This window comes from Eleutherodactylus coqui, chromosome 6 (genome assembly GCF_035609145.1).
Source record: "Eleutherodactylus coqui strain aEleCoq1 chromosome 6, aEleCoq1.hap1, whole genome shotgun sequence".
Classification (NCBI taxonomy): Eukaryota; Metazoa; Chordata; class Amphibia; order Anura; family Eleutherodactylidae; genus Eleutherodactylus; species Eleutherodactylus coqui.
In genome coordinates this window covers 148,692,220-148,718,485 of record NC_089842.1, presented here as the reverse complement: position 1 = coordinate 148,718,485, position 26,266 = coordinate 148,692,220, and the positions used below count along the sequence as shown (strand labels likewise).

General features: G+C 44.7%; 1 protein-coding gene across 7 annotated transcripts in view; it reads right to left on the bottom strand.

Annotated features, from left to right (window-relative positions):
- Positions 1-26,266, bottom strand: part of APLP2 (amyloid beta precursor like protein 2) — a 62,648-nt gene that overhangs the window by 16,236 nt on the left and 20,146 nt on the right. For 4 of the 7 annotated variants that reach the window (XM_066607936.1, XM_066607938.1, XM_066607937.1 and 1 more), the window contains exons 2-9: positions 12,747-12,920; positions 11,968-12,097; positions 6,863-6,975; positions 5,842-6,035; positions 5,550-5,761; positions 2,857-3,024; positions 258-388; positions 96-170 (exon numbers count right to left, since the gene is read on the bottom strand). In XM_066607936.1, the coding sequence (XP_066464033.1) occupies positions 96-170; positions 258-388; positions 2,857-3,024; positions 5,550-5,761; positions 5,842-6,035; positions 6,863-6,975; positions 11,968-12,097; positions 12,747-12,920 (1,197 nt within the window). The remainder of the gene's footprint in view (positions 1-95; positions 171-257; positions 389-2,856; positions 3,025-5,549; positions 5,762-5,841; positions 6,036-6,862; positions 6,976-11,967; positions 12,098-12,746; positions 12,921-26,266) is intronic. The other 3 variants (XM_066607940.1, XM_066607942.1, XM_066607941.1) reach the window with 1 other exon arrangement.

The following is a 26,266-nucleotide window of genomic DNA, read 5'->3' as shown; positions in this document are numbered from 1 at the left end:
AAGTCAGATTCTGGAATTGCCTTCTGAGTGATTCTCTTACATAGTCAGGTAAGTGCCACCAGATGGGGCACCATACAAGGTCTGTAGCACTTTACCTGCATTAGTGTCTGCTTCTCCGCCTTGGGCAGATTCTTTGCCTGGCGCTCTGCGTCTTCCCATTCTTTTTTGGCCTAAAGAAAAAAAATTACAAAGCCATGAAATGTAAGCTCTTGAGCCAACAGTATGTCAGTGCTGCACGGAAGCAGTCACTCACTCACCCGGTCCATGCGGTTGCGGTGTCGGACCTCCAGCTGTTCTTTTGCTTTCTGGAAACGTGCATGCTCGTAGTCGTCCGCTGGGGTCTCCAGGTAAATGTCTACATCATCTACTGGGGCTGGGGTGGTGGGAACTGCAAAGAGGGACAAAATTCCGAAAACTCCATTATTAAAGCGGTTCACGAAGACACCAAATCTAGCCAAGAAAGGAGTGCAACAGTGAATGCAGCAAAATTAGCAGAGACGAGTATACAGCACACTGCCAAAATACCCAGATGACCAAAACAAGCCGCCATCTGACCCCTGCCCACACCAAGCCATGTAACTCCATTTTCTAAACTCTTGCTTTATATATCGAGTGCGGATACAGTTACTCAAGTGTTGTATATCCAGTCACATCCAGAGCGGCGATCAATACTGAGTTTATACTGCAGTCATAACCAGAGCTGCAGGTAATATACTCCAATCACAATTTCGAGTGACCCATTTAGGTACACTTGGGGACACTTTTTCCTTCGCTCCACAGTCAGTCACATGACTTAACGCCTCAGTTCTGATTGTGTAGCGGTCATCTGAAGTTCTTGAATTCACCATCTTCTACTAATGAGAAACCAGTAGAATTGTGATGGCAGCCCTGTATGTGACATTAGAAATCAGTTTGGATTTACACAGGTCTATACAGAAAAAGGTTACGGTGAGATGGCATTAGAACCAGTGGGAGGCTAGGCACCTAAAAACTGTTCATCTGGTTTTTGCCAGTGTCTGAGTTTATCTGCCTGGCATCAGGGGTGTTGGACAGTAAACCATGTGTCTTGCATGTTTTTGATAAAGTGTCCATTCAGAGTATGGAAAGTAGCATCCCAGATGAACTCAAAAGTCTCCTGCATCCCATGGCTGCCAGCAGGTGAGGGCAACGCTCATCAGATATGCCAGTTACCAATGTACTGTATACTCATCACATCACAGACAGGTTAGTGCCGCAGAGTCATGGAGGTTATAGGAGACAACTCTGAACATACAGGGAGTAGTAGAACAGGTGAGTCAGACAATGTGCCTTATATACAAGGCTTTAAAGAAAGGAAAACAGTGAAACATTGTAAACGTAAAGCATCAGAAACACAGATTATCCGATACTGAAGCGTCCATCTATGTAGCACAATCAGCCCTCTGTTAGAGGAGGGATCAGGCATCCTCAGGAATGTCAGAGCACAGTGCCCTACCTTACAGCAGGAGGGTTGGAGACTCATCCAACACAGGTAAAGTAGATCAAGGGCCAGCTCTAAGAGCGGCATTGTTAAAAGTCTGGCGATCAGGGTCACTCCCCCCCTCCCCCTCCCTATGCTATCTTCTAGTTTTGTCATGCGAATACTTAAAAAAAAAAAACAGTGTAAAGGCAGACACAGGCCTAATAAGAGCAGCTCCACTTACGCATGGCCCGGCCCTAGCTACGTGCGACCCATGTGGTCGCACAGGACGCCGGCCAATAGGTGGATATAGGGCGGTGGTGATCGCCTCTAGGTCCACCTGGCCAGTTCTTCTTTCTTTGTGCTGCAGGGTTTTGTGGATCTACATGAATCATCCTCTTCCTTGCCCTCTCCTCATCTCTTGTGTTCCAAGGCACTGCTGTCAGCCAATTGGCACCTCGCAACACAGTCACTTAGTCCTGCTACTGTATCTATGTACCGAGCTTGGTTCTGGTACAGGATTTATGTATTGAGCTTGGTTCTGGTGCGGTATTTATGTATTCAGCTTGGTTCTGCTGTGGGTATGCTGCCATCTTGCTGCTTTCTGCACAAGCAAATACAGGCAAGCTGCCCTTTTTTTTCCTCTCTTATGACGGGAGGAGCTTCTGAAAGGCTCTGCACAGGGTGCCAGCTAATCTAACCGCTGTATTCTGCACACCCTGCTCAGAGCGCTCCATGAACACAGCAGGAGTATGCAGTAGACAAAGGTCCAGCTGCATACCTCGCTCGGAGCACTGAGCTGGATACCAGCTGAGCGCTCCGAGAAGACAACAGCTGTATACAGAAGACAAGCGGCCCCGCTTGTCTTCTGCATACCCCGCTCAGAGCACTCAGCTGTATACCATGTAAATGCGCACAACGATTATTGATAATCGCTGTATCTAAATGGGCCTTAACACAGGTTTTTTTGCAAGACTCTTATAAAATCATTCCTTCCCTCAAACAATATATCGTTAGGTGTAAAAAGCACCTTTATCCTCTGGGGGGGGGGGGGGGGGGACATTCTTTCGACTGTGCACATAGATCGCTTCCCCTCCTCCAGACACTTAGAGTAAAAGCAGATACTGAATTATGTGGAGCTTTAGTCACAGACAGACACGGAGGCGCAGAAAGCAGACGACAGGGAGGAGCAGCAACATCTATGAAGCTGCAGACATGACGCCACACGTTAACCCTTTGATTCCAGGGTGAAGCACTTTCATAGTTATGTCATTTGCCATGCGAGCTAGAAGGGCACTTCGTGCAGTGATTAATGGTTAGAAATCATCTCTGGCATGTAAGGAGTGTGACAGACAGGACGCAGCTGCACCACAATTGTCCTGGTGAGTTGGAGGGAGTTGAGCAGCGGCTCCACTTACTGGTCACTTTACAAACGGCCATACAATACTCCTCAGACTGAAAATTGTTCCTGTTTCCGCCACAGCCTCCATATATAAACCGGACACACTTTTTCTGGTTGATGTCGAAGTACCAGCGAGGAAACATGGCACGGCAGGGACCAGTAACGGACTCTTGAGAGCAGACAGCTGTGAGAAGACGGTTGACAATGAGCAAGGAGAGGGAAGACAGACCACACTGTCAGATGTCTCCACTCACCCCATGTTCATGTGTTACATGCCCGCACACCACTGCTTCTTCCACCTTGTCATATACCTGTGTTGTGTACCTATTGAGTAGGGGCAAATACATCCCAATCTATACTGAACAATCACTGCAATCGGAACAGCTGGCGCATGACATTGTGTGATCAGGAGGGGTATCATCTCTCCTTAAGGAGAGCACCTAGAAGGTGTGTCTGGGAAATATATGCAAATAAGGAAGATGGAACAATACCTCTGCAGCGCCACCTATGGGATGGCAACATTCATTCAAATCAATGTCAGACCCTTTAAACAAGTCTTTACAATAATAATTGGGAATTGAAAACCAAGCCAAAATCCATACACACGACAGCTGTTTTTTGGGGTTTTTGCCCATCATCAGTGTGCAGTAGGATTCTGGCTTGGCTAGTGTCAGTAACGCGGTACCACGTGATGTCATGGTTAGCTCTTCGATAATGTGCTGACCTCTCCTCTGCACAGCAGAAGACATTTGACAGTCATGGGTAAACATGGTGACTTGAGTCACTGACTGCGGGCAGATGGTCGGTGCCAGTATTTCTGTAACAGTTGCACTTGTTAGCTGTTGCCAAACCACAACAGTGTACCAGAAAATTGGTTGAACCAAGGACAGATATCAGACAGAAGATCATGTAGCAGCAGGCTATGGGTGGTTGCTTCCAAAGGCAAGTGTCAGGTGGCACACCTGGTATCTCAGCAGTGATGTGCCACAGTGGACCATCAGATCCAGCAGTACAACAGCAGGGAGGTTAGACAAATTTCTGCAATAATGTGGCATTCCTTGCATTGACTGGAAGACCGATAAGGGTGCCCCTGATGTCCCCGCACCATTGCTAACAACGTCTCGCATGGACCTAGGAAAGGCATCAATGAACCTTGGACACATGGCAGAAGGTTGTCTGTAGCGACAAGTCCTGTTTTCTGGTGAACCATATGAACGACTTGGTCTGCATGTGGCGTAAACAGCATGAAGCCGTATCCCATGGGTGCAGCATTTGAGTACAACGGGCTGGTGGCGCTAGTGTCATGGTCTGGAGAGACTTTCCTGCTCCATGAATGGTGAACACTATAGGGACCTGTTACCTGACCTATAACTTCAAGAAATCTTCCTCAAACACAATGCCATCTTTCAACAGGACAACGCTCCATGTCATTGAGCTCTGATCACAAGGGAGAGGTTGGAGGAACACAACAATGAATTCTCCTCACTGCCTTGGCCCCCAAACTCACTGGACTGTAATCCCACTGAACAAGTTTTTGATATGCTGGAAAGGTTTATATCATCCACACAATGTGCACCGACTGATGGAGCTGCTGCAGCGGGCATGGGTTGAGTCAAGTATGGAGGATGTTCGCCACCTTGTGGAATCTGTTCCAATGTCTGAAAGCCATTATCACCCCAAAAGGTAGACGAGCCAGTTATTGAGTAGGTGTCCCTAATGCAGTGATCATTCAGTGTATAGATCCACTTAACAACTTTGCCATAATCAAACCATGACATCATTTCCACAAATATGGACGTATTCATTCATGGTTTTGGCAACCCCCATCCCACCACCCCTGAGAGTCCTTTCCCCAATCTTACATCACTGGGATATATTACAGTGACTGACAGCTGCTGCCAGACCTAGAAGGAAAATAGTACATACAAAAGGATTGGTTAAGTGATCAGACCACTGTTAAACACAGCATTATACAACAAATTAATGTTCATTGTACCTTAGAAACAAAAATGACCATTTTCAAAGCTGTGACTTCAGGAAAATAAGGATTAAAGGGATTATACCCCCCAAAAAATGGTAAGCATCTCCGATCATGGGGATGCAAGCACTTGGCCACTTACAGCAGTCCCACTGAAATGAATGGAGCAGTAATGTGCACATGTGACCACCGCTCCATTCATTCAGGGACCTTAATTCTCATAAATTGGGTCCCAGTCAGACCCCCACCGACGAGCTACAATCCCATGTCCTGTTGATAGGGGATAGTTGGTTTTGTGAGGTAACCCCTTTAATAATGATGTTCTGCAACTTTTCAATATACTTTGTTTCAACGTCTCATCATTTTTAAGATCTCTGCTAGCTGTTAGTACATGCTTAACAACCATGGCCTGAAAATCCATCCTGACCAAGGTTGTACCCCTGACATAGCTTGCTATCAAGTGCTCTGATACACGGTCAACCCTTTCAGCCTCAGGATGTAAAATAAGAACGGGCGGCTACCGTAAATGGAAAGTTTCTGACCTAGTCATACACACAGTTGATGATTTGTTACAATGTGTCACATAGGGGATGATTAGCTAAATACAATATATTCATGCTTGAACTGCTACTGTAACTACCCCTCAGCTGTGTGAGTAGGACAAGATAGAATGAGTTTTATATGATAAGGTCTTGGAGTAGGGATCAAGCAGCCATGTCTGTGGGCCCCACCTTTCACGTCTGTAATGATCTCCTTGTCGGAGAGTGTCCTGCCATTGCTCGGCTCTGTGGTTGTCTCCTCATAGTCGTCGTCCTTGTAGTTGTCATAATAATAATCACGGTCTTCCACTACGTCGTCTTCATCTTCCACCTCTTCCTCCTCCTCCTCCTCATCCTCCGCCGCAGCTGTGAAGTCCTCCACATCAGCCTCGGTCGGGAACTCACTGAAAACCAAAAGGAAGAGTTCCATCAAAACGAAATACAAAGGATACAAACAAGACGGTCATGATACAGAGATCCCAACCTCTTATAAGAGTCATAGTCGTTTTCTTCCTCCTCTTCTTCCTCCTCCTCCTCCTCTTCGTCGTCCTTGGAAAGAGGTTCCTCTATCTTCTTAGCCTGCGGGCAGCAGACGTATTCTGTGCCACGAAACTGATCGACAGCGCATGGAAGCAGCATCCCATAACTGTGGAGGATCATGACTTCTGCCATGCAAGCCTGTGAGGAGCAAAATCTTTATGAGGACACAAGTCTCAATACGTCACCAGATACCGCAGATCAACGATGTGTTTCAGAGCAGGATATTTGTTACATTTCTCAGGTTCTGACCCGTCAGTTTTGCAACTTTAATATACTATGTGTTTTAATGCCTTTATTTTGCAAGATCTGTGTTTGCCTTCAGGCAAATGCAAATATTTATATTCAGAGGTTGAAAATTCCTACTGATCTCTCCCAAGTGACACCTGTACAATACAATCCGAGAGAGCCTCAATGCACGGCTTACCGTGGTATATCCGTGCAAGTGGGACAGGATCAACTTGCGGTTTCAGACATTCGAGGTGAACCACAAATGTGCCCATTTGCAGAGATTGTGAAAATTGTTAAAAATTCAAATACAAGGGGCCATATTTCCCAAAGACATATGGTGATCTTATACAAGTCTTTAGCAGCAGTGAATCAAAAGATGCACCAAAATGTATTAAGTGGTGCATATACCTTGTGTCTGGCGTGTTCTTTGAGGTCTGTGCACCAGAAATGCAAATCTACACCAAGTATTAACTGGCATAGATTTGTGCCAATTTGTAGTAAAAATTTTTAGTAAATGTGCCGGACATGTACCTTCTGATAAGCCCTGCCCACTTTTATTGCCCCTTTGCAAGTGTGGCGATATAGGCATAAAAAAAAACTGCAGTGCCCGCAGTAATGTGCAACTTTATACCACAATTATAGTGTACCACTAGCTGTAAATTCTCCCCAATGTATATACAGAAGTCTGTCACTAGCAAGTTATCAAGTCTGTTGCCCCATCTGGGGCAGGTGTTTACCTCCCGGGCAACATTCTGCCAGTGCTGGTGGCTTTCACACACATCCATCCGCTCCTTATGAAAGAACTTGCATTTCTCAGGAACCAGGAGAACATCGCTGACAAAGTCACCAACTGAAAGGAGAAGAGACATCAATGAGCCAAGATGGAAGATCTGCAGTTCAATGGAAGTTGTAACAACCCCATGTAGACAAAGATTGGCTACCACACGGGAAGTTGGGCATCAACCAGTGACAGGCAATGCAACTCAGCTTTCCCAAAGTCCCAAATTAAGCCATTTTCCACTACTTTCTGTCGATTCACTTTTTTTAAGGAGTGAAAGTAAAGCTGATAAACATGGAAACTGACACTGGCCACATGGATGTCACCTAGTTTTCTCAGACAAATTTACATAAAAAACTGCTGAATAAAATTTACTTTTTATCATCAAAGATTTATATGCTCTGGGATTCAAGGATTTTAACAGAAGAACTGCATCCATTTCCTGTAAATATGATAATTATATAATGTAATGCTGCACCACTTTATGTTATTCTACTACATCATATCTTTAAGACAGAATATTTAAGACAAAATATAGATTTTTTTTTTTAAATCAGATCATTGTTATTGTAGTTATATTTTTGAATACAATTACCCCTTATTTTCTACATATGTATACATGCATAAGCATAATATATATAAAACATATTAACCCACCCAAACAATCATAACTACATTGAAACCAATCAATCTCCCTCACACAATCGCAGACCATATGCATTAAATCTCCACCATTCATGTAACATTTCGGACAGTCTGCATTTTATCTAATACCCATGTTAAACAACTTTAATGGAATAGGATAAACTCTAAGCACTAAATACTTTGGCGATACTCGTTGACTTTCAGACAGAGATGTTATTGGAATCACACACAATACTACGGACCATTTATCTTCGCTAATACGGCCTAAATCTTTTCCCCAGTTTTCTTCCACCTTTATTAGGAATTGCTGTAAATAATATGAAAGCATCTGTCTATATAAATAAGATATTACACCCTTCAGAGCTCCAGAAGACCCAAGAAAAGTCACCAAAGGTGTTGAACCATAAGCACAGATACCGACCGGGCCCAAACAGCAAATGCATGTCGTAAATGAAGGAGCTGGAAAATATAACTTTTGGGAATATCATAGCGCGCTCTAAATTGTTCAAAACCATAATAAAAAATAAATATTTTAAAAATAAAAGCCCCCAGAACGTACCCGTTTCAAAAAGATTATTCACCTCTTCCCCCATGGTGAAAAGTCCTCCAACTTAAACTCTTGCAATTTAGAGTTAGTTGTAAAATCTATTTACATTTATTCCATAATTAAAATATTACAATAATTGATGGATATTGACCCCTTTTTTTCACTTTCATCTCTCTCTCACACTCTGTTATAGGGGGGCAAAACCTGTCATTTTAGAAACCAATCAACCATTCAACCCTTTAACATCATTTTCTTCCTATCCCTTCAACTGTTGTAATTAAGATGTCAGAAAATATATCCAAACATTTGGAACTGCCAACCCTCCAGACCGTTTATCCCTTTGAAGGGTCTCCAATTTAATTCTAGCAGAGTTCATATCGCATAATAAACTCCGAAATATCATATGGAGTGTGAAAAACTATCAGGATGGAATCCAAACTGGAGAGTTTTGAAAAATAAAAAAAAGGAGCTGTGGCATCAAAAACATTTTAATAAGATTTCCTCTGCCAATTATCAACAATGGGAGACTATTTCAAACCTTGACTCCATCCTCAAACTTTCGTGCCAATGGAAGCAAATTGGCAGAAATATAGTCATGAGGCTTAGAAGATACCACAACTCCCAAATATTTGAATTCCTTTACTATTTGGAACTACGTATGTTACAGTGAGATACATTCCTAAAATTTCTTCATACTGCAATTAAAATCGGGCAATTGCCTTATCAAACCAGCCAGTGGCTCGATAGCCAAGGCAAAGAGAAGATGGGACTCCCCTGCCTTATTTCCCTCTCCAACACATAAAGCCAGGCTGATCCTCATGTAATAAATGAGTCATTATTAAAAGTAATCTATTCACGAGTATCTTCACCATGATTTTAACATCAGTGGTCAAAGACATTAAAGGGTAGGAAAAGGAAAGACAAATCCTTGGCAAAATATTCATAAAGATCTTCACAATCCACACTTAACTTAGAAGAACACAGGTTTTAAAAAAAAAAAAAAAAAAAAGAAGGTCTTCAAAATTCCATCTTCTTTTATAACCAAAGATTTATCAGACCTTCCCAAAAATGCATAAGAGGATTCCTATACCTTAATTATAGCAGTCAAAAAATGACCCCCTGCTTCCTCTTCCTCAAAGATCTATCGCTTCATAAAATGACACTTATTTTTTTGTAACACCTCTAAAATAATTCACATGAGGCTGTGCGCCTCTGTCCAATTAATTTCCGCCTGATTAGTGGGAGAATATATTTTACGCTTGCTCTGCATCTAAAGCTTGTCGCTGAAGGGCCCTAATGATATCCCAAGATTTAGGCTTATGTAGGCTAATCTTCTATATATAAATGACCACATATAAATGCCTTCATAGCATCCCACACTGCAGGACATTGAGGAAGAGCCAATATTAATGTCAAAATTTTCAAATAGAGCCTCCTCTGTTCTAGCATTACTATCAAGCAGGTTCAACCAAAATGGGTTTAAACCTCCAAGCTTCATCCAAACCAAATCCCCCACCATTCAAAATCAACGACATAGTTGAGATAGAGTACTCATCAAGAGATTTATTCTAGAAAATGTGTATTATGTGAACTGGAACAACAAGAGTATTGTTGAACTTCTGGATTTCTCAACCTCCACAGATCACATAAACCAGCGTGCAATGGCAGTTGGAGAAAGAGAAGTGCCTATAGGGCCTTTATTAAATCTATCCAAAACAGGGATCCAGACAATTATTAAAAATCACCCACGATTAATGTAGGAACAGCAGGGAACATAGATGCAAATTCCATCACCTGCTTAATATACGGAAGGGTGGATTTCCACTAAATGAAAAAAAAATCTTTTGTGCAATAAGACATTTAAGACAAACAAATCTCCCCATAGTCTATAAAAGATGACTCACATTTAAAAGATATTTTTATGAATCACTACACTTACTCCATGCAAATAACTCAAGAACACAGAATGAAAACAATGTGCTCATACAGAATGGTGACAAGTGTACAGTATCTTTTGTCAAATGTGTTTCTAATAGACAAACAATAGATTGCTGCTTTTTTCCTCTATTCAACAATTTTAAAGCTTTTAGTTTTGTCCCCCATACCCGCACATTCTGCAAAATTATATTAACCTCTTGAACCACAGTAAAGGATATTCATTTTTTAGGTTTTGTTTTACACATATAATTTAAGACATGGGTGGCATTTCATGGTAGAGGAGGAGAGAGAACAGAAGGGAAGAAAAAAAAAAAAAAAAAACACACCATACCCAACCCCACACACAAAAGACCCACATTCCCTAGGGCTCTAATCACCTAGGCGTAGTGATAATGGTAAAAAAACAGTATCACACTAAGGAGTAGTACCCAGAATATTGTTATATCGGCTCATGCACGTTAAGAATAGTCTATGGTTTTCCATCCTAACAGCGCTGCATGTACCAGACATTTGAATCCTCTTTGAAAATATAGGAGTGATGGAGCATAAACCTGCAGATAATATATCCGTATGGACCCCAACACTCCAGCCTTGATGCTTCAAAGCGAAGACTCTGCGCACATAAATTGTGATAATGCGCAGGGCAGTGTGGATGTATAAATCCTGCAGGAATAGGTTGACCGCTGCAATGTGATTCACAGGGGAGCTTAGATACATGGTTCAAGGGTGATTTGTGAGAACAGACATCTCAAATTCCTTTAAGGATAAGCATGAAGTCTGTTTCACGTGATTAGATCCTATACCAGGCCACATCCTGGCGGATGTTATTATAGGAGCCTTGTAGTCAAAAGTTGTTTTCTCCAACTATACAACTCCTTAAGGCAGAGTTGTATAGTAACTTGAAGCTTCTTGGTCCCGATGCAAAAATCAGTAACAGGGCCCCCAACTGCAATGCTTTATTCATGGTACTGGGCTCCCTATATGGGGAAGTGAGGCCTTATTGGCCCCCTAAGGATCCTGGGCCCGGGTGCAACCACATCCCCTGCATCCCCTATAGTTACGCCCCTGCCCTAAGGGCTTCTTCACATCAGCATTGAAGGTTCTGTTCAGAACCTTTGTTGCTAGTTTTAAACAGAAATCAGTGACAAATATCGCAGCATGCTGAGCCATATCAGCCCAGAAAATGTTGGAGGCTCGGCCAGAAACTGAACAAACCCCATTATAGCCAATTGGGTCTATTCAATTTGCTGATATGACTGCTTCACACGGCTATTGGGTGCCCTTTTTCTGCTCCCATAACAGCAGGAAAGCACAACCCATAAGTGCAAATGTGAACGAGCCTTAAGAATATGTTTACACAGTGGAATTTGTTGCAGAATTTTCAGCATCAATGTCGCCTCTAAAAATTGAATGTTTGTGCCACGGGTTTAGCCCTGTCATCGGGCAAAATCCACGTGCGGTATTTTGACGCATTTCTGCTCAGATTGCTGCCAAGCAGTGGCAAGTTACTTCTGAGCAGTAATCAGTGCAGAAAAGGGTCAGAATTCCATAGAAGGATTTTGCTCATTGACAGAATTAAATCAGAGTACGGATCTGTGGCAGAAAGCTGCAGATTTAGCCACGGTTTTTAGAGGCGGAATTAACACAGAAAATTCCGTGTGAATATACCCTAAAAGTGTCTATTCACCCTTGGAGAATTTACACCTGTTATCTTGGAGATTACATATACTATTCAACAAATCCCTAAAATACTTCAATTGCTCCAAAAACAGCTGCTGAGAAAATAGCAATTCTCCAGCCCTCCGATGACTCCTATCTCTCGGTAATCTGTAGTAGGCTGGGCACTCCTAATCCTGAACCAAAAGGGGCCAATCACAGGAAGAGTACGAGCATGTGCCAGGTGATCTGATGCCTGCGATATGAAGGACACTTACCCAGACACTTGTAGGGCAGGACGATGTGGCTGTGTCCCTTGCAATTCTTTTTGCCCACTTTGCACCAGTTATCGATGCTCACCGGCTGATTGGCTTCCACCACATTTGTGATCTGGAAGTCTGGGTACACCTGGATGTAGGAGCAGAAGAAATCACCATGAACTGTGAGCTCCGCACCGAGCCACCCTCCCCAACCCTCAACAGTAACTAGCCCTTAAAGGGGCTGTCCCGCGAAAGCAAGTGGGGGTATACACTTCTGTATGGCCATATTAATGCACTTTGTAATGTACATTGTGCATTAATTATGAGCCATACAGAAGTTATTCACTTACCTGTTCCGTTGCTAGCGTCCCCGTCGCCATGGTGCCGTCTAATTTCAGCGTCTAATCGCCCGATTAGACGCGCTTGCGCAGTCCGGTCTTCTCCCTGATGAATGGGGCCGCTCGTGCCGGAGAGCTGGTCCTCGTAGCTCCGCCCCGTCACGTGTGCCGATTCCAGCCAATCAAGAGGCTGGAATCGGCAATGGACCGCACAGAGCCCACGGTGCACCATGGGAGAAGACCCGCGGTGCATCGTGGGTGAAGATCCCGGTGGCCATCTTGGTAAGATAAGTAAGAAGTCGCCGCAGCGCGGGGATTCGGGTAAGTACTAAACCTTTTTTTTTTAACCCATCCCTTGGGTTTGTCTCGCGCCGAACGGGGGGCCTATTGAATAAAAAAAAAAAAAACGTTTCGGCGCGGGACAACCCCTTTAATATACAGGACCCGGGTGCCACTCACCTCCTGGCAGTACTGCAGGATCTCCTCCTTGGCTTGAAAGCAGCTCTTGCTTCCTGAAGGATCTGGCTCCCATTTACCGGTTTGAACATTCACGTGCATGTTTAATTTCCCGCAGAACATCGCAACCTGTGGTTCAGACACTGCAAACCCAGCAGCAGTATTAGCAGCAAGGGCCTGTATGGGAGAAACAAGGTAAGAGGATGAAAGGTGATCAATACATGTAAACCAGGTCCTCTATGCAGGTTATCCCTCATTATCCTCAGATACTGGAATGATAAAGAGATGCAGAGCATATACTGCCCAAGTAATTATTAAACTTCTGTGCAGCATTCCCTGCTTGTTCATGTGATTTTCATTCTGGGAAGTGTTTTTATGGCACTTTTACCGGGACGATCGTTCAGAATCCCAATCTCCTGCAGAAATCTGAATGATAATCGTCCCGTGAAATTGCATGCAGCGACTGAACGAGAATTTGCTTACTGTGAATGGAGGTGGTCGGGGGTAGAATGTTCCCCGGCCCGCTCTACCTCCATTCTGTCAGTGCCACGAGCAATGCCGATACTCGCCCCTGTGTAATAGCACCAGAGCAAGCATCACTGGGACAAGTGTCGGCATCGTTAGCCCTACAGCTCGCCCCGTGTAAAAGGGCCGTTACATTAGGTTTTCTATAACTGTCTGGTGTGAAAAAAATGAAACTTGACCAGCACTATAGGAGCTCAGCTGAGAGGTCAGGGAGTGTCAAAAAGTTGCCGTTTCCAATAATCACCAGAATTGTGACTGCACATGTAACTTTACAAGGTAAGGGTTCATTCGCACAGACCAAAACACTGCGAATTCCCTGCACATGTGACCCAGGTAGCGTTTTTTTGCACGCATGTTAACTGCATTTTTCACATGCACCAAAATTCGCAAGTAGGTCCTATTGATTTTTGAATAATCATGTAGCACGCACATTCACTGCATATTTGCGCAGTCCCGTTGACTACAATCGGCTATTTCAAATCTATAATATGGAGAAAATAGGACACGCAGATTTTTCTCCCACGCATTTGAGAAACGCAGGTCTGACTGCCCCAATACAAATCAATGGGGATTCAGTGCTGCATAATACCAAGTGTATTTACACCCATGTGAATGAGGCCAAAGATTTTCTGGTTACATGAAGATTTCTTGTGCTTTGCACAGCACTAGCCTGTAACTCCGCACAAACTACCTATAAACTTTAATATTGACATAAAGCGTGCGCCATTCCCTGTAATCTCTTCATCTGACACACGGAATTAGGTGCAGCGGCGACAACTGGTGCTCAGTGCTGACACTGCACACAGCCACACCTGCAGATGAAGGTGATAAGCAGGAGGGCGGCCTGTGGCGGAGGGGAACACTAGCACACCAGCGGTTTGCACAGTGCGACGGCAAAAACCATTAGGTTTTCATTTTCTACTTTTTCAGTCAGAATCGGATTTGTCGTTTTAATTCCCTCCCAAAAAGGAAAATCATTTTCGGCTCATGACCTAAATTGTAATCGTCCCCTTCATGTCGGCAAATGCTTTGTAAGCTGATCACATGGGACGGTGCGGCCACAGGGACGGCCTGACACCCTAATCCCTAGCTCACGGTGACTAAGTGCTCTCCGCTGATCAGAGGATGCAAACACTGCCACTTGTGGAAAACCGGAGGCCAGCCCTGCACGACTAAGAGCCATTCCATGGATAGGCAATAGAAGGGAATTCTGGTACAAACCTTTTAACCCTTTCACAGAAGAGAGCACAAGGGGGTGCATGGAGCAGCACCATGCCCGCTCTGTATCCGAGTGGCAACTGTTTTTAAGGGAACCAGTCACCAGAAATTTCAATATTAAGCCGTCCCCCATAGTTCACATGAATGCATTACATACATGTATTGGTCTAAAAACACAGGTCAAGAGTCACCCCAAACTCTTACTTTTATTCTTTGAAGCCCAGTCTATCGAGTCATCTGATTGGTGCCAGTGGCGCTCTGAGTCACTGTGTCAGCAGACTTATTACACCCCTACCTTTCAACCACCGTCTTCCCCAGTTCCCATCATCAGCACTTGTCCCGCTGAAATTGTGCCCATGCCATGTCTTCTAAGCATGCTTAGCGATGCAAGGTGTACACACCTTACTTTATTGTCCATGTCCCGAAAGATGCAGAGCACATACATGGGATGTCCGTGCGACAAGCACTATAGCATCTGGTGACAGGTTCCCCTTAGGCTGGGTTCATACAGGGCGGATTTGCCGTGGAAATTCCGCACGGAATTTCGCCGTGGCAAATCCGCCCGCGGCCGCTAATCTCGGGATTAGCCAGCCATGTGGACAAGATTTCTCAGAAATCTCGTCCACACGGGACGGCCAATCCGCTGCGGTAAGTCAGGCTGGAACCGCGGCTACGGCGGCCGCAGCCGCGGTTTCAGAATATGCAGCATGTCTATTTTTTTTTTATTTCCGCCGCGCTCTCCTCTATGGGAGCGCCGGCCGCAGCGGAAGAGCGAGAGGCCGGGCCGCTTCAAAGCCGCTGCGGGTTTTTCCCGCGGCGGTTCTCCCGGCGGAAATCTCACAGTTTTTGCTGTGGCCAAACTGCGGGATTTCCGGCGGGAATACGCCCAGTGTGGACGTAGCCTTAGACAGCCGACACACACCGGAAAGGTGATTACAACCATTTAACCCCATAGAGTCCTTTTAGATGAGCTGATTTATCACTTGAACGAGCGAACGACGTCATCATTAGCTCATGCGCTCAATTTATGCAGCAGATACATCGTTGGCGTGTTGAAACGAGAAATTGTTCAGTCTTTCACATTCGCTGTCACATAAGTGACTGAGAACGACTGAACGAGCGCTGGTTAAACCGAACGATAAGCGAACGAGCCAACGATGATTTTTATGCCTGCATAAAATGGACAAGAGAAAAGCGAACAATCATCGTTCAGTCGTTAGTTCGCGTTTAGACCAAATGAGTATTGTCCACTTTCGCTCGTTTGAACGATTTTTTGAATGATAATCGTTTCGCCTAAAAGCACCTCTGAATGCCACGGTCAGCAGTTACTGCAGTAGACAAAAGGGTAGACAGCAGCTCTGGCTGTGACTTGAGTAGAAGAGCAGCCGTTCGCTTGCTGCGCTGGCACTGTATGTGAATAGGCTCTGGGGAGGACTCCCTGTTGGCAGCCTGTTACATAAGATACTTTCACACAAACCACAAGATCCCATTTGAGCTGCGGTTGTAGGATATGGAATTATGCAGTAAATCTTGTAGCAGACACTGAGCGGCCAGTCATACCAACGTACAGAAGCGCTGCGGCACAGTCCGGGCATTCTCCAATACTCCGTGACAGAGCAGGGGTCATGGAAGACAGGTCAGTACTAGGACATCTTTAAAAAGGGTCATACACCTGGAGGCAATCTACTCTTCATTCACTGAACACAAGCTATTGCTCCCTGTTATCTACCATTTCAGACCAAGGAGAGGTTGACTGTAGTGTTCTTCACTAGAATAAGTGCTTAGATGTGTAGAATGCTCCCTGCCACACAATGCCAGTGCGAAGACATTCATATCCACAATGGTCACTGTTCTTGGTCAATCCTCATTTTAGGGTCCCATTGCTCCAGATGATGTGCGGTAACCGCGTACATGTTGACCACCGCCAATTGCTGGGCTTCAAATGAACATGCAAGTTGAAACAATAGCAACGCAAGCTACAATTAACCCTACAATTAACAGAAATGCCCTTTTACACAAGGCGATTCTCGATTGAATGAGCGCACGAGCGAGTGACGTCACCGCTAACTCGTCTGCGCTCGTGCAGCCTGTTTTGACAGGCAGATCATCCTTGAGAACGATTCATTGTATGTTACACAATGAGCGGGGAGCATTCATACATAACGAGAAGCGAGTGAACCGACGATGATTTTCATGCCGGCTGAAACGGAGCGACTGACGAGAAGCGCACAGATCTCCTTAGTCATTCGCTCGCTGTTAGACGCAATGATAAGCAGTCACTTTCGTTTGAGCAACAACCGTTATATGTAAACAGGTTATAAAGGAGCGTTCCCACAATGTTTTTTTAATAAACCGTGGGATTACATCAGGGGGTTCCATCACAGCGGCCAAAAACCGCATTGTGCCGAATTCATGAATAGAAAGGAATTATTGGCTTGCATTAGTGTAATGGACACCACTTTGGTGTCTGTTTTAGAAAGGTTCCCATCATTTCCGTTATATACGCTGGATGACAGAGAAGTAGGCCGCCACCACACTCTTCTGAAAGCTGCTTAAAAGAAAACCTGTCTTTGTTGCCCATAGCAACCAATCACAGCGCAGCTTTCATTTCTGATACTGCTGAGGTAAAATGAAAGCTGCGCTGTAATTGGTTGCTATGGGCAACACAGCTTTTCTTTTAGACAGCTTTCATAAGTGTGTGGTGCTGGGCTCATTCTCCATGGCTCATCCTGTATTTCAGGTATAGAATAATGTAGTTGACTATGTTATTCTATACTCCAAATATAAGGGAAATTACCTGACTTCTATGGGGTCCCTTGCTGTGCAATACGCACAAAATACGTGGAAAAACAATTTTCATGAGAACGAACCCATTGACATGAATAGGCTTTATTCTCTGCGCATCGAGGATGTATATTTTATGCACACACGTCTGAAGCTGTCGTTAGGGCTTATTCACATGGGCGTATGCGAACAACGCTGCAGGTCTCGAGGCCCCATTGAAATCAATGGGAGCGTTGTACAGTGATTAGCGCCAGTGTGCGAGTGGCCTTAGGGCTCATGTCCACAACCGTGTTTTCACTGCGTATCACGTGTGCATTGCATGCATGCTACGTGTTCTTCCATGCACTATAGAAATAAATCGCAGCATGCTCTATTTCTCTGTGTATGATACACAGCCCATACGCAATACATTGCGTATGGGCAGTATTTCGATACGCATCCCCGCTATAAACGAAGAAGGGAATTTTAAAAAAACTGTGCAGGTCCGTGACGCCATATTCAGCCCATACAAGGCCTCTGCTGGCTCTCTGCCGGAAGAGCATATGGGCTGTAGTGTGTAAAACGACGCTTGAGACCCGACGCATTTTATGCATATGCCCGTTGGCATGAGCCCTAATAAACATAATGTTAGCGGAGATAGTCTGCAGTTTATACTGACACGGATAAGCATTGGAGTGTGGGGTGAAGCTACTGGACAGGGGTTTGCTCCTGCTGGTCTCCTCCTGCAGCACGCAGACTACAGAAATTCCAGCTGTTGTGTAGTCAGTAGAAATATACTGATTCCAGCAGTAGGCCAAACTCACCCGAACGTATTTGTGTTGCATATTACGCGCGCATAATACGTGGTGAACGGCGTCCATGAAAGTACACAGATCTTAATTGTTCCACTGGCGTATATTTATTGTGTATATTGCGCATGTCAAAAAGAACGCACATGTTCTATTTTACCACGTATTATGTGTGTACAGACCTATTGTTTTCTATGGGTGTGTTCAGAATGCAGTGCTTATGCAATTACATTGCGCATGCACAGCGTTTTTTTATGCATGTTGCTAGGAGACATGCAAAGTTTAAAAAAAAAACGTAGTGCAAAAAAAATACGCTGTTCATGCACAGGCATACGCGAGCAAAAATGTGACATTACACAATTCCTAATGCAGGTAAAACACTGAGATTTTTACGATACGGTCGTGTGAGCCAAGCTTTAGAATAAAACTAGTTATTAGTATTATTTATAGTACCAGTGTTTCTAGTGGCGCAATGCGACACTTATAGTGAATGACATTACATGTAACTCACTCACGGACGGACGGACAAGTGGTTGTTAGTACTTTGATTCTTCAGTATATAAAGCCTAAGGTTACCATTTTACCACAGCAAATTTGTTATACAGAAGCCAATTATGAAGGAGTTGGAATGTGGAAAAATACAGAAGTCATAAGTTTGGCTTATTGACTCCACAATCCCAGTAAATACATTGGCACAATGGAATGTAGAGGGTTAAATCATCAACACTGGAGAAGGTAATTACTGTTCCGCAGAATCACAGTGAAACCAGTTGGGCAAGTTTAGCAGCCAACACAAGCCCATGACCTCACTACTTGTCATAGATGGCAAATGAATGAGAATTCATGCCAAATATGATGTTTTTGTATGTGCAGTCTCATCATATACACACACGTGTGACCATTGCCACCCAGCTTTCCTCATGCCCTGAATGCTGCAGACGTGGTCATGCAAATATTCTTTTTCCTAGTGCAGTGCTAGTGTGTCAGTTTTTACTGCAGTTCTGTGATTACATTCACGACCATGGAGACCCAGGACTGACAGGAATCTAGACCCCTCACATGTAAGAAAACGCTGTAGCGCAATAAATTGTGGGAGGACAAATAAATAAAGTAATCTATAAAAACAATGTCACCCCGTCCGTCACAGACCCCTTGTCTGATAAGCATTCAGTCCACATCTCCGCCACGGGTGGCCACGATAACGCTCAGCTGGCCGCAAGGAGAAGGGATTTAGTGCTAGATTTTCTCTCTCCACCCCGGGGCTCCTTCTGCTCAGCTTCCAGGGGCTGAAGGGCGGATGGTTAACCCTTGATAAATAAGAAACTCGTAAGTATTCCTGACCGCCATTACAGTTCCAGCCAGCACAATGGAGAAGGACTCCTTGATGGACACATTCAGTCACAGGAGGGTTGCACGTGGCAGGGCGGCAGCTCCATCCATCATGGTGACGGCGCAGGAGCTCGTCTTATACGCATCATGGCCTTCAAGCTGGATCATAGGATCAGGCAGATATGAAATGGCAGCGACGCTGTGGCTTCACTCCATAGGTCAATAAGGGGCTGATCACATTAGGATTCTCATGTATGTTTAACGTACATTAAAAACGTATACGAACATACGCCATTTTAAGCATACATTTAACAAATGTAAATACTGGCAGCTAGCCCTACATTTCTAAAGTTTTTACTTATCTCTATAAGATCAGGCTCACACGACCGGATTTGTATTGCAGATTCCGTGATCACCGTCTGCGCGGACAACCTGCAGTAAAACGCAGGCATCGAAAGACATGTACATTTGATATTTCCTTCACACTTGCAGATACGAATTACATATTAACATTGCGTATGGGCTGCGGATACCGGAGTCATCGCTAAGCGACAGCACAGAAACTACGAACAAAAAACTAAAAAGTGCATTGCGCATGACCGCCAGCAAGTCTCCGCGGTCATCTGCAATATAGTTTAATGAAATATGCAGGGTGAATGCCCAGGCTCACAGATGGAATCCGCTGAGTGCTTCCCGAATGCAGAATCAACCTGGGCCTAAGTTTAGTTAAACCCTTTCTTCCCTTGAAGGTATTGGAGAGCAAAAAACGTTTCAACACGTTTCCTACTGACTGCAATGTTTACCCTTTCCAGTCCACTGTCTGATGTCTAAAGACATTATGATTTAAGGCTGTACAGCTTCGATGTTGGAAGACAATTGTTGGGGGTTCTCTTACTGTATATTGCCAGCCTCTCTGCTGTTGCAGCCTATCCAATGTGTCACCCCATGCAGTACTGGCTTTAGCCAGCAGATAGCGCTGTTGTATAACAGCAGAAAAAGAGTAAGCCCCCTAGGAAAACCAGGATACAAGTTGGATTGGAAAGGGTTAAAAAAAATAAATTATCTATATACATACTTTATGGCGCAGAAACGTGTAGTAGGCTGCACTTTTCCCATCCCACAAATAAAACAATTTCGGGTGCCTTCACACTTGCGATGTTGCGACTGTATTTTAACGTGAATGTCAATAGGACTTTCTAGTGTTAAAATCGCACCGCACAAAAAAAAAAAAAAACACGAAGCACAAACTTGCCAATTTTGTGCAATAACATTCGCGGTAAAAAAATATGCAGCGATATCGCAATCACAAGTGTGAAGACACCCTTACGAAACATGTGATTTTAAATGTAGTCAAAAGTATCAAAATATGCATTTTTAAATAGTTTTCACCCATTCTAGCCTATGGGTACATGAAGCTATGAGTTTATACTTGTTTTGTAAAAAAATGTATGCGATTCGCAGATGCTTAAATCCTCGTGTGAACAGTCCCAAATCGGACTCAAAACTACAACAAATGCTATAATGTGTCAGCCAGAATACTAGCACCAAATAATAAGAGCACCCTGTATATAATCGCTGTACAGAGGCATAACGTAACCTCACGCCTCAGAGCAGCTGGCATCACGAATCACCCGTAGAGCGACAAAGAAGTACAGAGGAGACAAGAACGGATATCAGTAAATGGACAGAAGACATAAACAGGGACGAGAGAATTCACCACAGTTTGTGATCAGCTCTGCACCTTGGTGACCAAGACTAATCCATGGAAACCGATCACAGCGGCTGACTACATGTATGACGTGACGTGTAGCCACAAGCTGCAGCAGAAAACACGGTTTACATAGACTGACATGTACAGACGGCGCCAGGTGTGTGAGGAGGAGCCGGGGAACCAAGAACCGCACCTGAATCAATACTGTGGCATCGTGTACAGGGAAACAAAGACAACAAAGGCAATACATTCAGACATCCCAACTGTGTACACAGGTATGCCATAAACCTCCCATACAACAAAACAGTGGACACACAACACACATCTATAGTACACACGATAGCATATAAACTACATGAGATAGATATATCATACATACATACCACACTACATACACAAAGTAAGAACACTAAACATGCAGAGCAGCCACAACATCCAAACCACTAACCGGTAAAGGGAATAATGGATCGTCTTGTGGCAATAGGTCCCGTAAAGGGGGTCAGATATATTAACCCCTTAAGGACCAGGCTGTTTTGTACCTTTAGGCCTCATGTCCACGGGGAAAATCAGGCCCGCTCCGGATTCTCCATGGAGAATCTGCAGTGGGTCCCTCCTGCCCCGCGGACATGAGCGCTGAAAATAGGAATAAATGAGAATAAACTCACCTCCCATCCGCTCCGTTTCTTCTCTTCGCCGCGGCGTCATCTTCTCTGCGTCGCGGCCGGATCTTCTTTCTTCGGCTCGGCGGATGTGCATGATGACGTCGGTGACGTGCCCCGCGCATGCGCCGTCCCGAAGAAAAAAGATCCAGCCGCGACGGAGAGACGATGGCGCCGCCGCAAAGAGAAGAAACGGAGCGTGTGAGTAAATTCCTATCTTAGGTCTCCCGCGGATCCGGACGGCTTCCATAGGCTTCAATAGAAGCCCGCGGGAGCCGTCCCCGCGGGAGACCCGCATGAAAATGGAGCATGGTCCAGATTTTTTCATGCTCCATTTTTTTTAAAAATCCCTTTTATTGACGATCCGCGGGTATTTATCTACCCGCGGGTGGTCAATGCATCCCTATGGGGTGCGGATCCGCGGGCAGGAGAAGAGCTAAAATCCGCTGCGGATTTTAATTCTTATTTTGCCCGTGGACATGAGCCCTAAGGATCAGACACTTTTTAGGGATTTTACCCTATTTTTTTTTCCTTCGGCTTCAAAAATTATTTTTGCTGCATTTTTTTCCTGTGACATATAGGGCGATTTTTCTACTATCTTTTTCACTATCTTTATTTTCAATAAAAATGTTAACATTTATAGTAATTGTTTTTTAATTAGTATATTTACACTAAAATAAAGTATGGGAACGGGTTCCTCATTTTGTTTCGGACGTTTTGCTATATAATATGTATGGTTTTGGATTACAGAAAGACACTGGACTTGTTCTGTTTTATCAAAGACAGGATACAAAAATGGTGGAAGCCATTAAGAACAAAACTTATCAGGAAAGTCTTAAAGAGGTTGTCCGAGTTGTGCCATGTCTGGCAAACCCCTTCCCCGTGCAATATACCTCTCAACGGTCACGGTGCTCAGCCCCCCCCCCCCGCTCCGGTCTCCAATGACCGCTGCAGTCCCGCCTGATTTAAAGGACGTCACATGGGCTGCAGCCACTAACAGAGCTCAGTGATCGATCATTGTACAAGCCTGAAGGTTGTACAGTCAGTGACGTCTTGCGGCGAGTGAATGTGACCTACTGCACTGCAAAAATAATTCAGGAATGGTTTGATGATCATGACAACGTTCAAGGTGATTTGGCCTCCAAACTCCCCAGATTTCCATCCAATCTATTATCTGTGGGGTGTACCGGAAAAAGAAGTCCGATCCATGGAGATTCCACCTTGAAACTTACAGGACTTAAAGGGAATCTGCCCCTCCCCCCATGTAAAGGCATAAGGCTCCATTTACACGATCGAGCGCGATGTCACGCTTGTCAACGCGTTTTATCTTTGAAACTGCGATCCTCCCGCACTTGTTTCACGTACGTCAGATGATCGGCAAGTGCTTTCCATTGATTTTAATGGGAAACAACACACTACACAGCATGCGCGGCGTTTGATTATCCCATTGAAAACAATGGGTGATGCGTTTCACGGGAACGCCAAAAAATAGCACATGTAGCTTTTTTTTTTTTAAATTAACCTCACAGCATCGCATACAAACACTAATTCTTTGTCCCAGTCATGGACCCTTTGGTTGCTTATTGTACCTTACACTCTAAAGAGCAGGTGACAGAGTCAGGAGGGAGGGGGGACGGTCGTTACGGGGTAAGACATGCGGCACCTCACAAGTTATGTGTGGCAGAGGGGTGGGGCAGAAAAGGTTAGGGTTTGGGTTATGACAGTGGGTCAGAGTTAGGGTTTGCCACGGAAATTCCATCCGGAATTTTGCTGCGGCAATTCCGCCTGCGGACGCTAATCTGGGGTTTGGCCAGCCATGTGGACAAGACTTGTCAAAAATCTCGTCCACATGGGCAATCCGCCGAGTCAAAGCCAGCGCTGCGGCATGGATTCCCTAGCCGCAGCATGTCAATTATTTCTTGTTTTCCATTGCGGACGCGCTGTCCTCTGTGGGAGCACTGGCCGCAGCGGAAAAGCGTGTGACGAAGGCGCTCCAAAACCCGCGGCTGAGTGCTGCGGGTTTTTAAGCAGCACTTTCCCGGCGGAAATCTTGCAGTTTTTCGCTGCTGCCAAACCGCGAAATTTCCGGCAGGATTCTGCCCTGTGGGAACCCAGCCTTAGGGTTATGACTGTGTGCGGGGAGCAGCTGGGACACCCAGGACAGGCAGGACGTTACATGCTGTGTGCGGGGAGCAGTCAATACACTGTTAGGGGTGTGACCTGCCCCCTCCCCTATAACTCAACCCGGCAACCCATGTCTCCACCCTCTCTTCCGGTGGAGACAAGATGCACCAAAACCATACCATAGAAACACCTTCAGGGGTGTTTTGGAATCCATACCTCTAGTTGCAGGGCAAGAGGGACCTAGAACAATATTAGGCAGGTGGCTTCTATAATATGGTTGATCACTGTATAAAACACACACCTCAACACCCAAAAGGACAAGCCCTAAAGGTTATGCAAATCGAAGAAGTAGGAGGTGTTACTAAGATATACAAATGATCAAATTTTCAAGCACCTAGTTCCAATCTTTGACATGTGGGAGGGGCTTCAATGGAATCCAAGCCAGATCAAAAGCAAATATTTTTCAGCCACATGAGACCTTAAAAATTCAGATAAAGTATGATTGTGTGATGCCTCATGTTTGACATGTCAATTATCACCACTTGTTCCAAACCGAGGGACAGAATCCTTTAACTCAGATCTTGGTTTATTGCTCCGGTAGATCGCTACACATGTAGGCCGAGATATCAGCTCTGTTCAATGTTGTGTATCCTAGTGGTTGGGAGAACAACACACTAGAATACAAGCAAGAGAAGCACAGAGCCGAACCTCTGAACGGACAGATCACCAGGTTAGAAGAATGGCGCATAGTGATCCATTCTCTACTGCGAATTAAATTGGATGTGACCTCCCAAGCTTAGGGTGATGAACAGTGTATAAACAAACCATCACAAGGTGCCACACGACCGACACTGGGCTACGAACCAGATGTACGACGACAGGCGTTCCAAAGACCTTGCGGACTCAAAGGTTACCGCGGTGCAGAACAAGATGGCAATGGAGGCTGAAATGGACATCTGTTCTCTTCAGCAATGACCACCACTTTTGTCCCAGACACAATGATAGCCTGAGATTGGTCTGGAGACCACGCGGGCAACACCATTAAGGGGGCCTTCAGTAAGGAACATCCCACCGTTCCAATGTCCGAGATTATGGTGAGTGATGGCATAATGTACAGTAGCCAGACCATCTAGTCTTTATTCAAGATACACTAACAGCTCTGCGTTATGCCGTTTTAGTCATGGAACCAGTGGTATACCCACTTCCCCAAAGTGTCCCAGATGGTTTTTAACACAAGAGCAAGCCGTATGGTGCTTGTGCAGCCTGCATGGCCTAAAAGGTGCTACCATGGCCTGCAGTGTATCTTGACTTCACGCCCCACATGTGGTCAATGGGAGACATTGGTCAGTAATTGCAAAGGTAGCTGCCAGCAGAGCATCGTGATGATCTGCATGCCCAAGGGCATTCAGCGTGGCAGAACATACCTCAGACACCATTAATAACCTCACTGATCGCGTGTATTTCTATGTGTAGCGCTCATACTTGATACTGAATAAATCAAGAGGTTTTGAATGTTGTTTCCATTTTTTCATATCATTACCATGTCTATCCTGGGATTTTCACGACTTCCTTCTTGGTGTTGCAATTTCATTGTTGAGGAGTGTACATACCCACTATACACATGTATAAGCGTATAGACACTTTATATGAGCTTTATGTCCAACCAGCCGTATATTCAGCCCATGTAAAAGGGCCTTAACTGTTATTTATTCATATTATATGTATTAGTAACTTGTGCAAAATAACCATGGCAGTGCGAACCATGGCAACAAACATAACCACGTCATCCATTATCCAACCCACATCCATCATAATAATATGTGTGAGACGCCCTATGTATCGGATCCCCACCAGTCACAGCGCATGCCGCTGCTGCATGTGTCCCGGCCCCTGGAGCAGCTCACAGCTGTATCTGGGGACTTTCAGCTTGAAGCAGCATTTTTAATGAAGTGCAGCTCAGTCTGTGGAAAACTTCATTAGTTCAGTAATTAGTCCTCAATAAAACTTGGTCGTGCACGGCGGGAGCTTTAAATCTCATAATCTGCATTATTCAACCGCAGAGAAACCATCATCCTTACACATCTCACGCGCCGAGCTCCGGGGCGATTCTATAGAATAAAGAGAAAGCGAAACGGGCAAACCGTATTAACACTCCCAAACCCCAAGAGGATGGCACAGGAGGATAGACTTCACAGAGCTAATGTGAGCGGCCCCTGCTATATTAAGGCACGAGGCATTAACATCCTTATACTTTAGAAGAGTCATAAAGAGAAAGTCACTCCACACTGCAAGAAGTTTACAGCACAGATTTAGGGCCCTTTTACACGGGAAGATAAATCGCTGAGATTCCTGCTTTCCGCGAGAATTTGAACGACTGTTATTTAG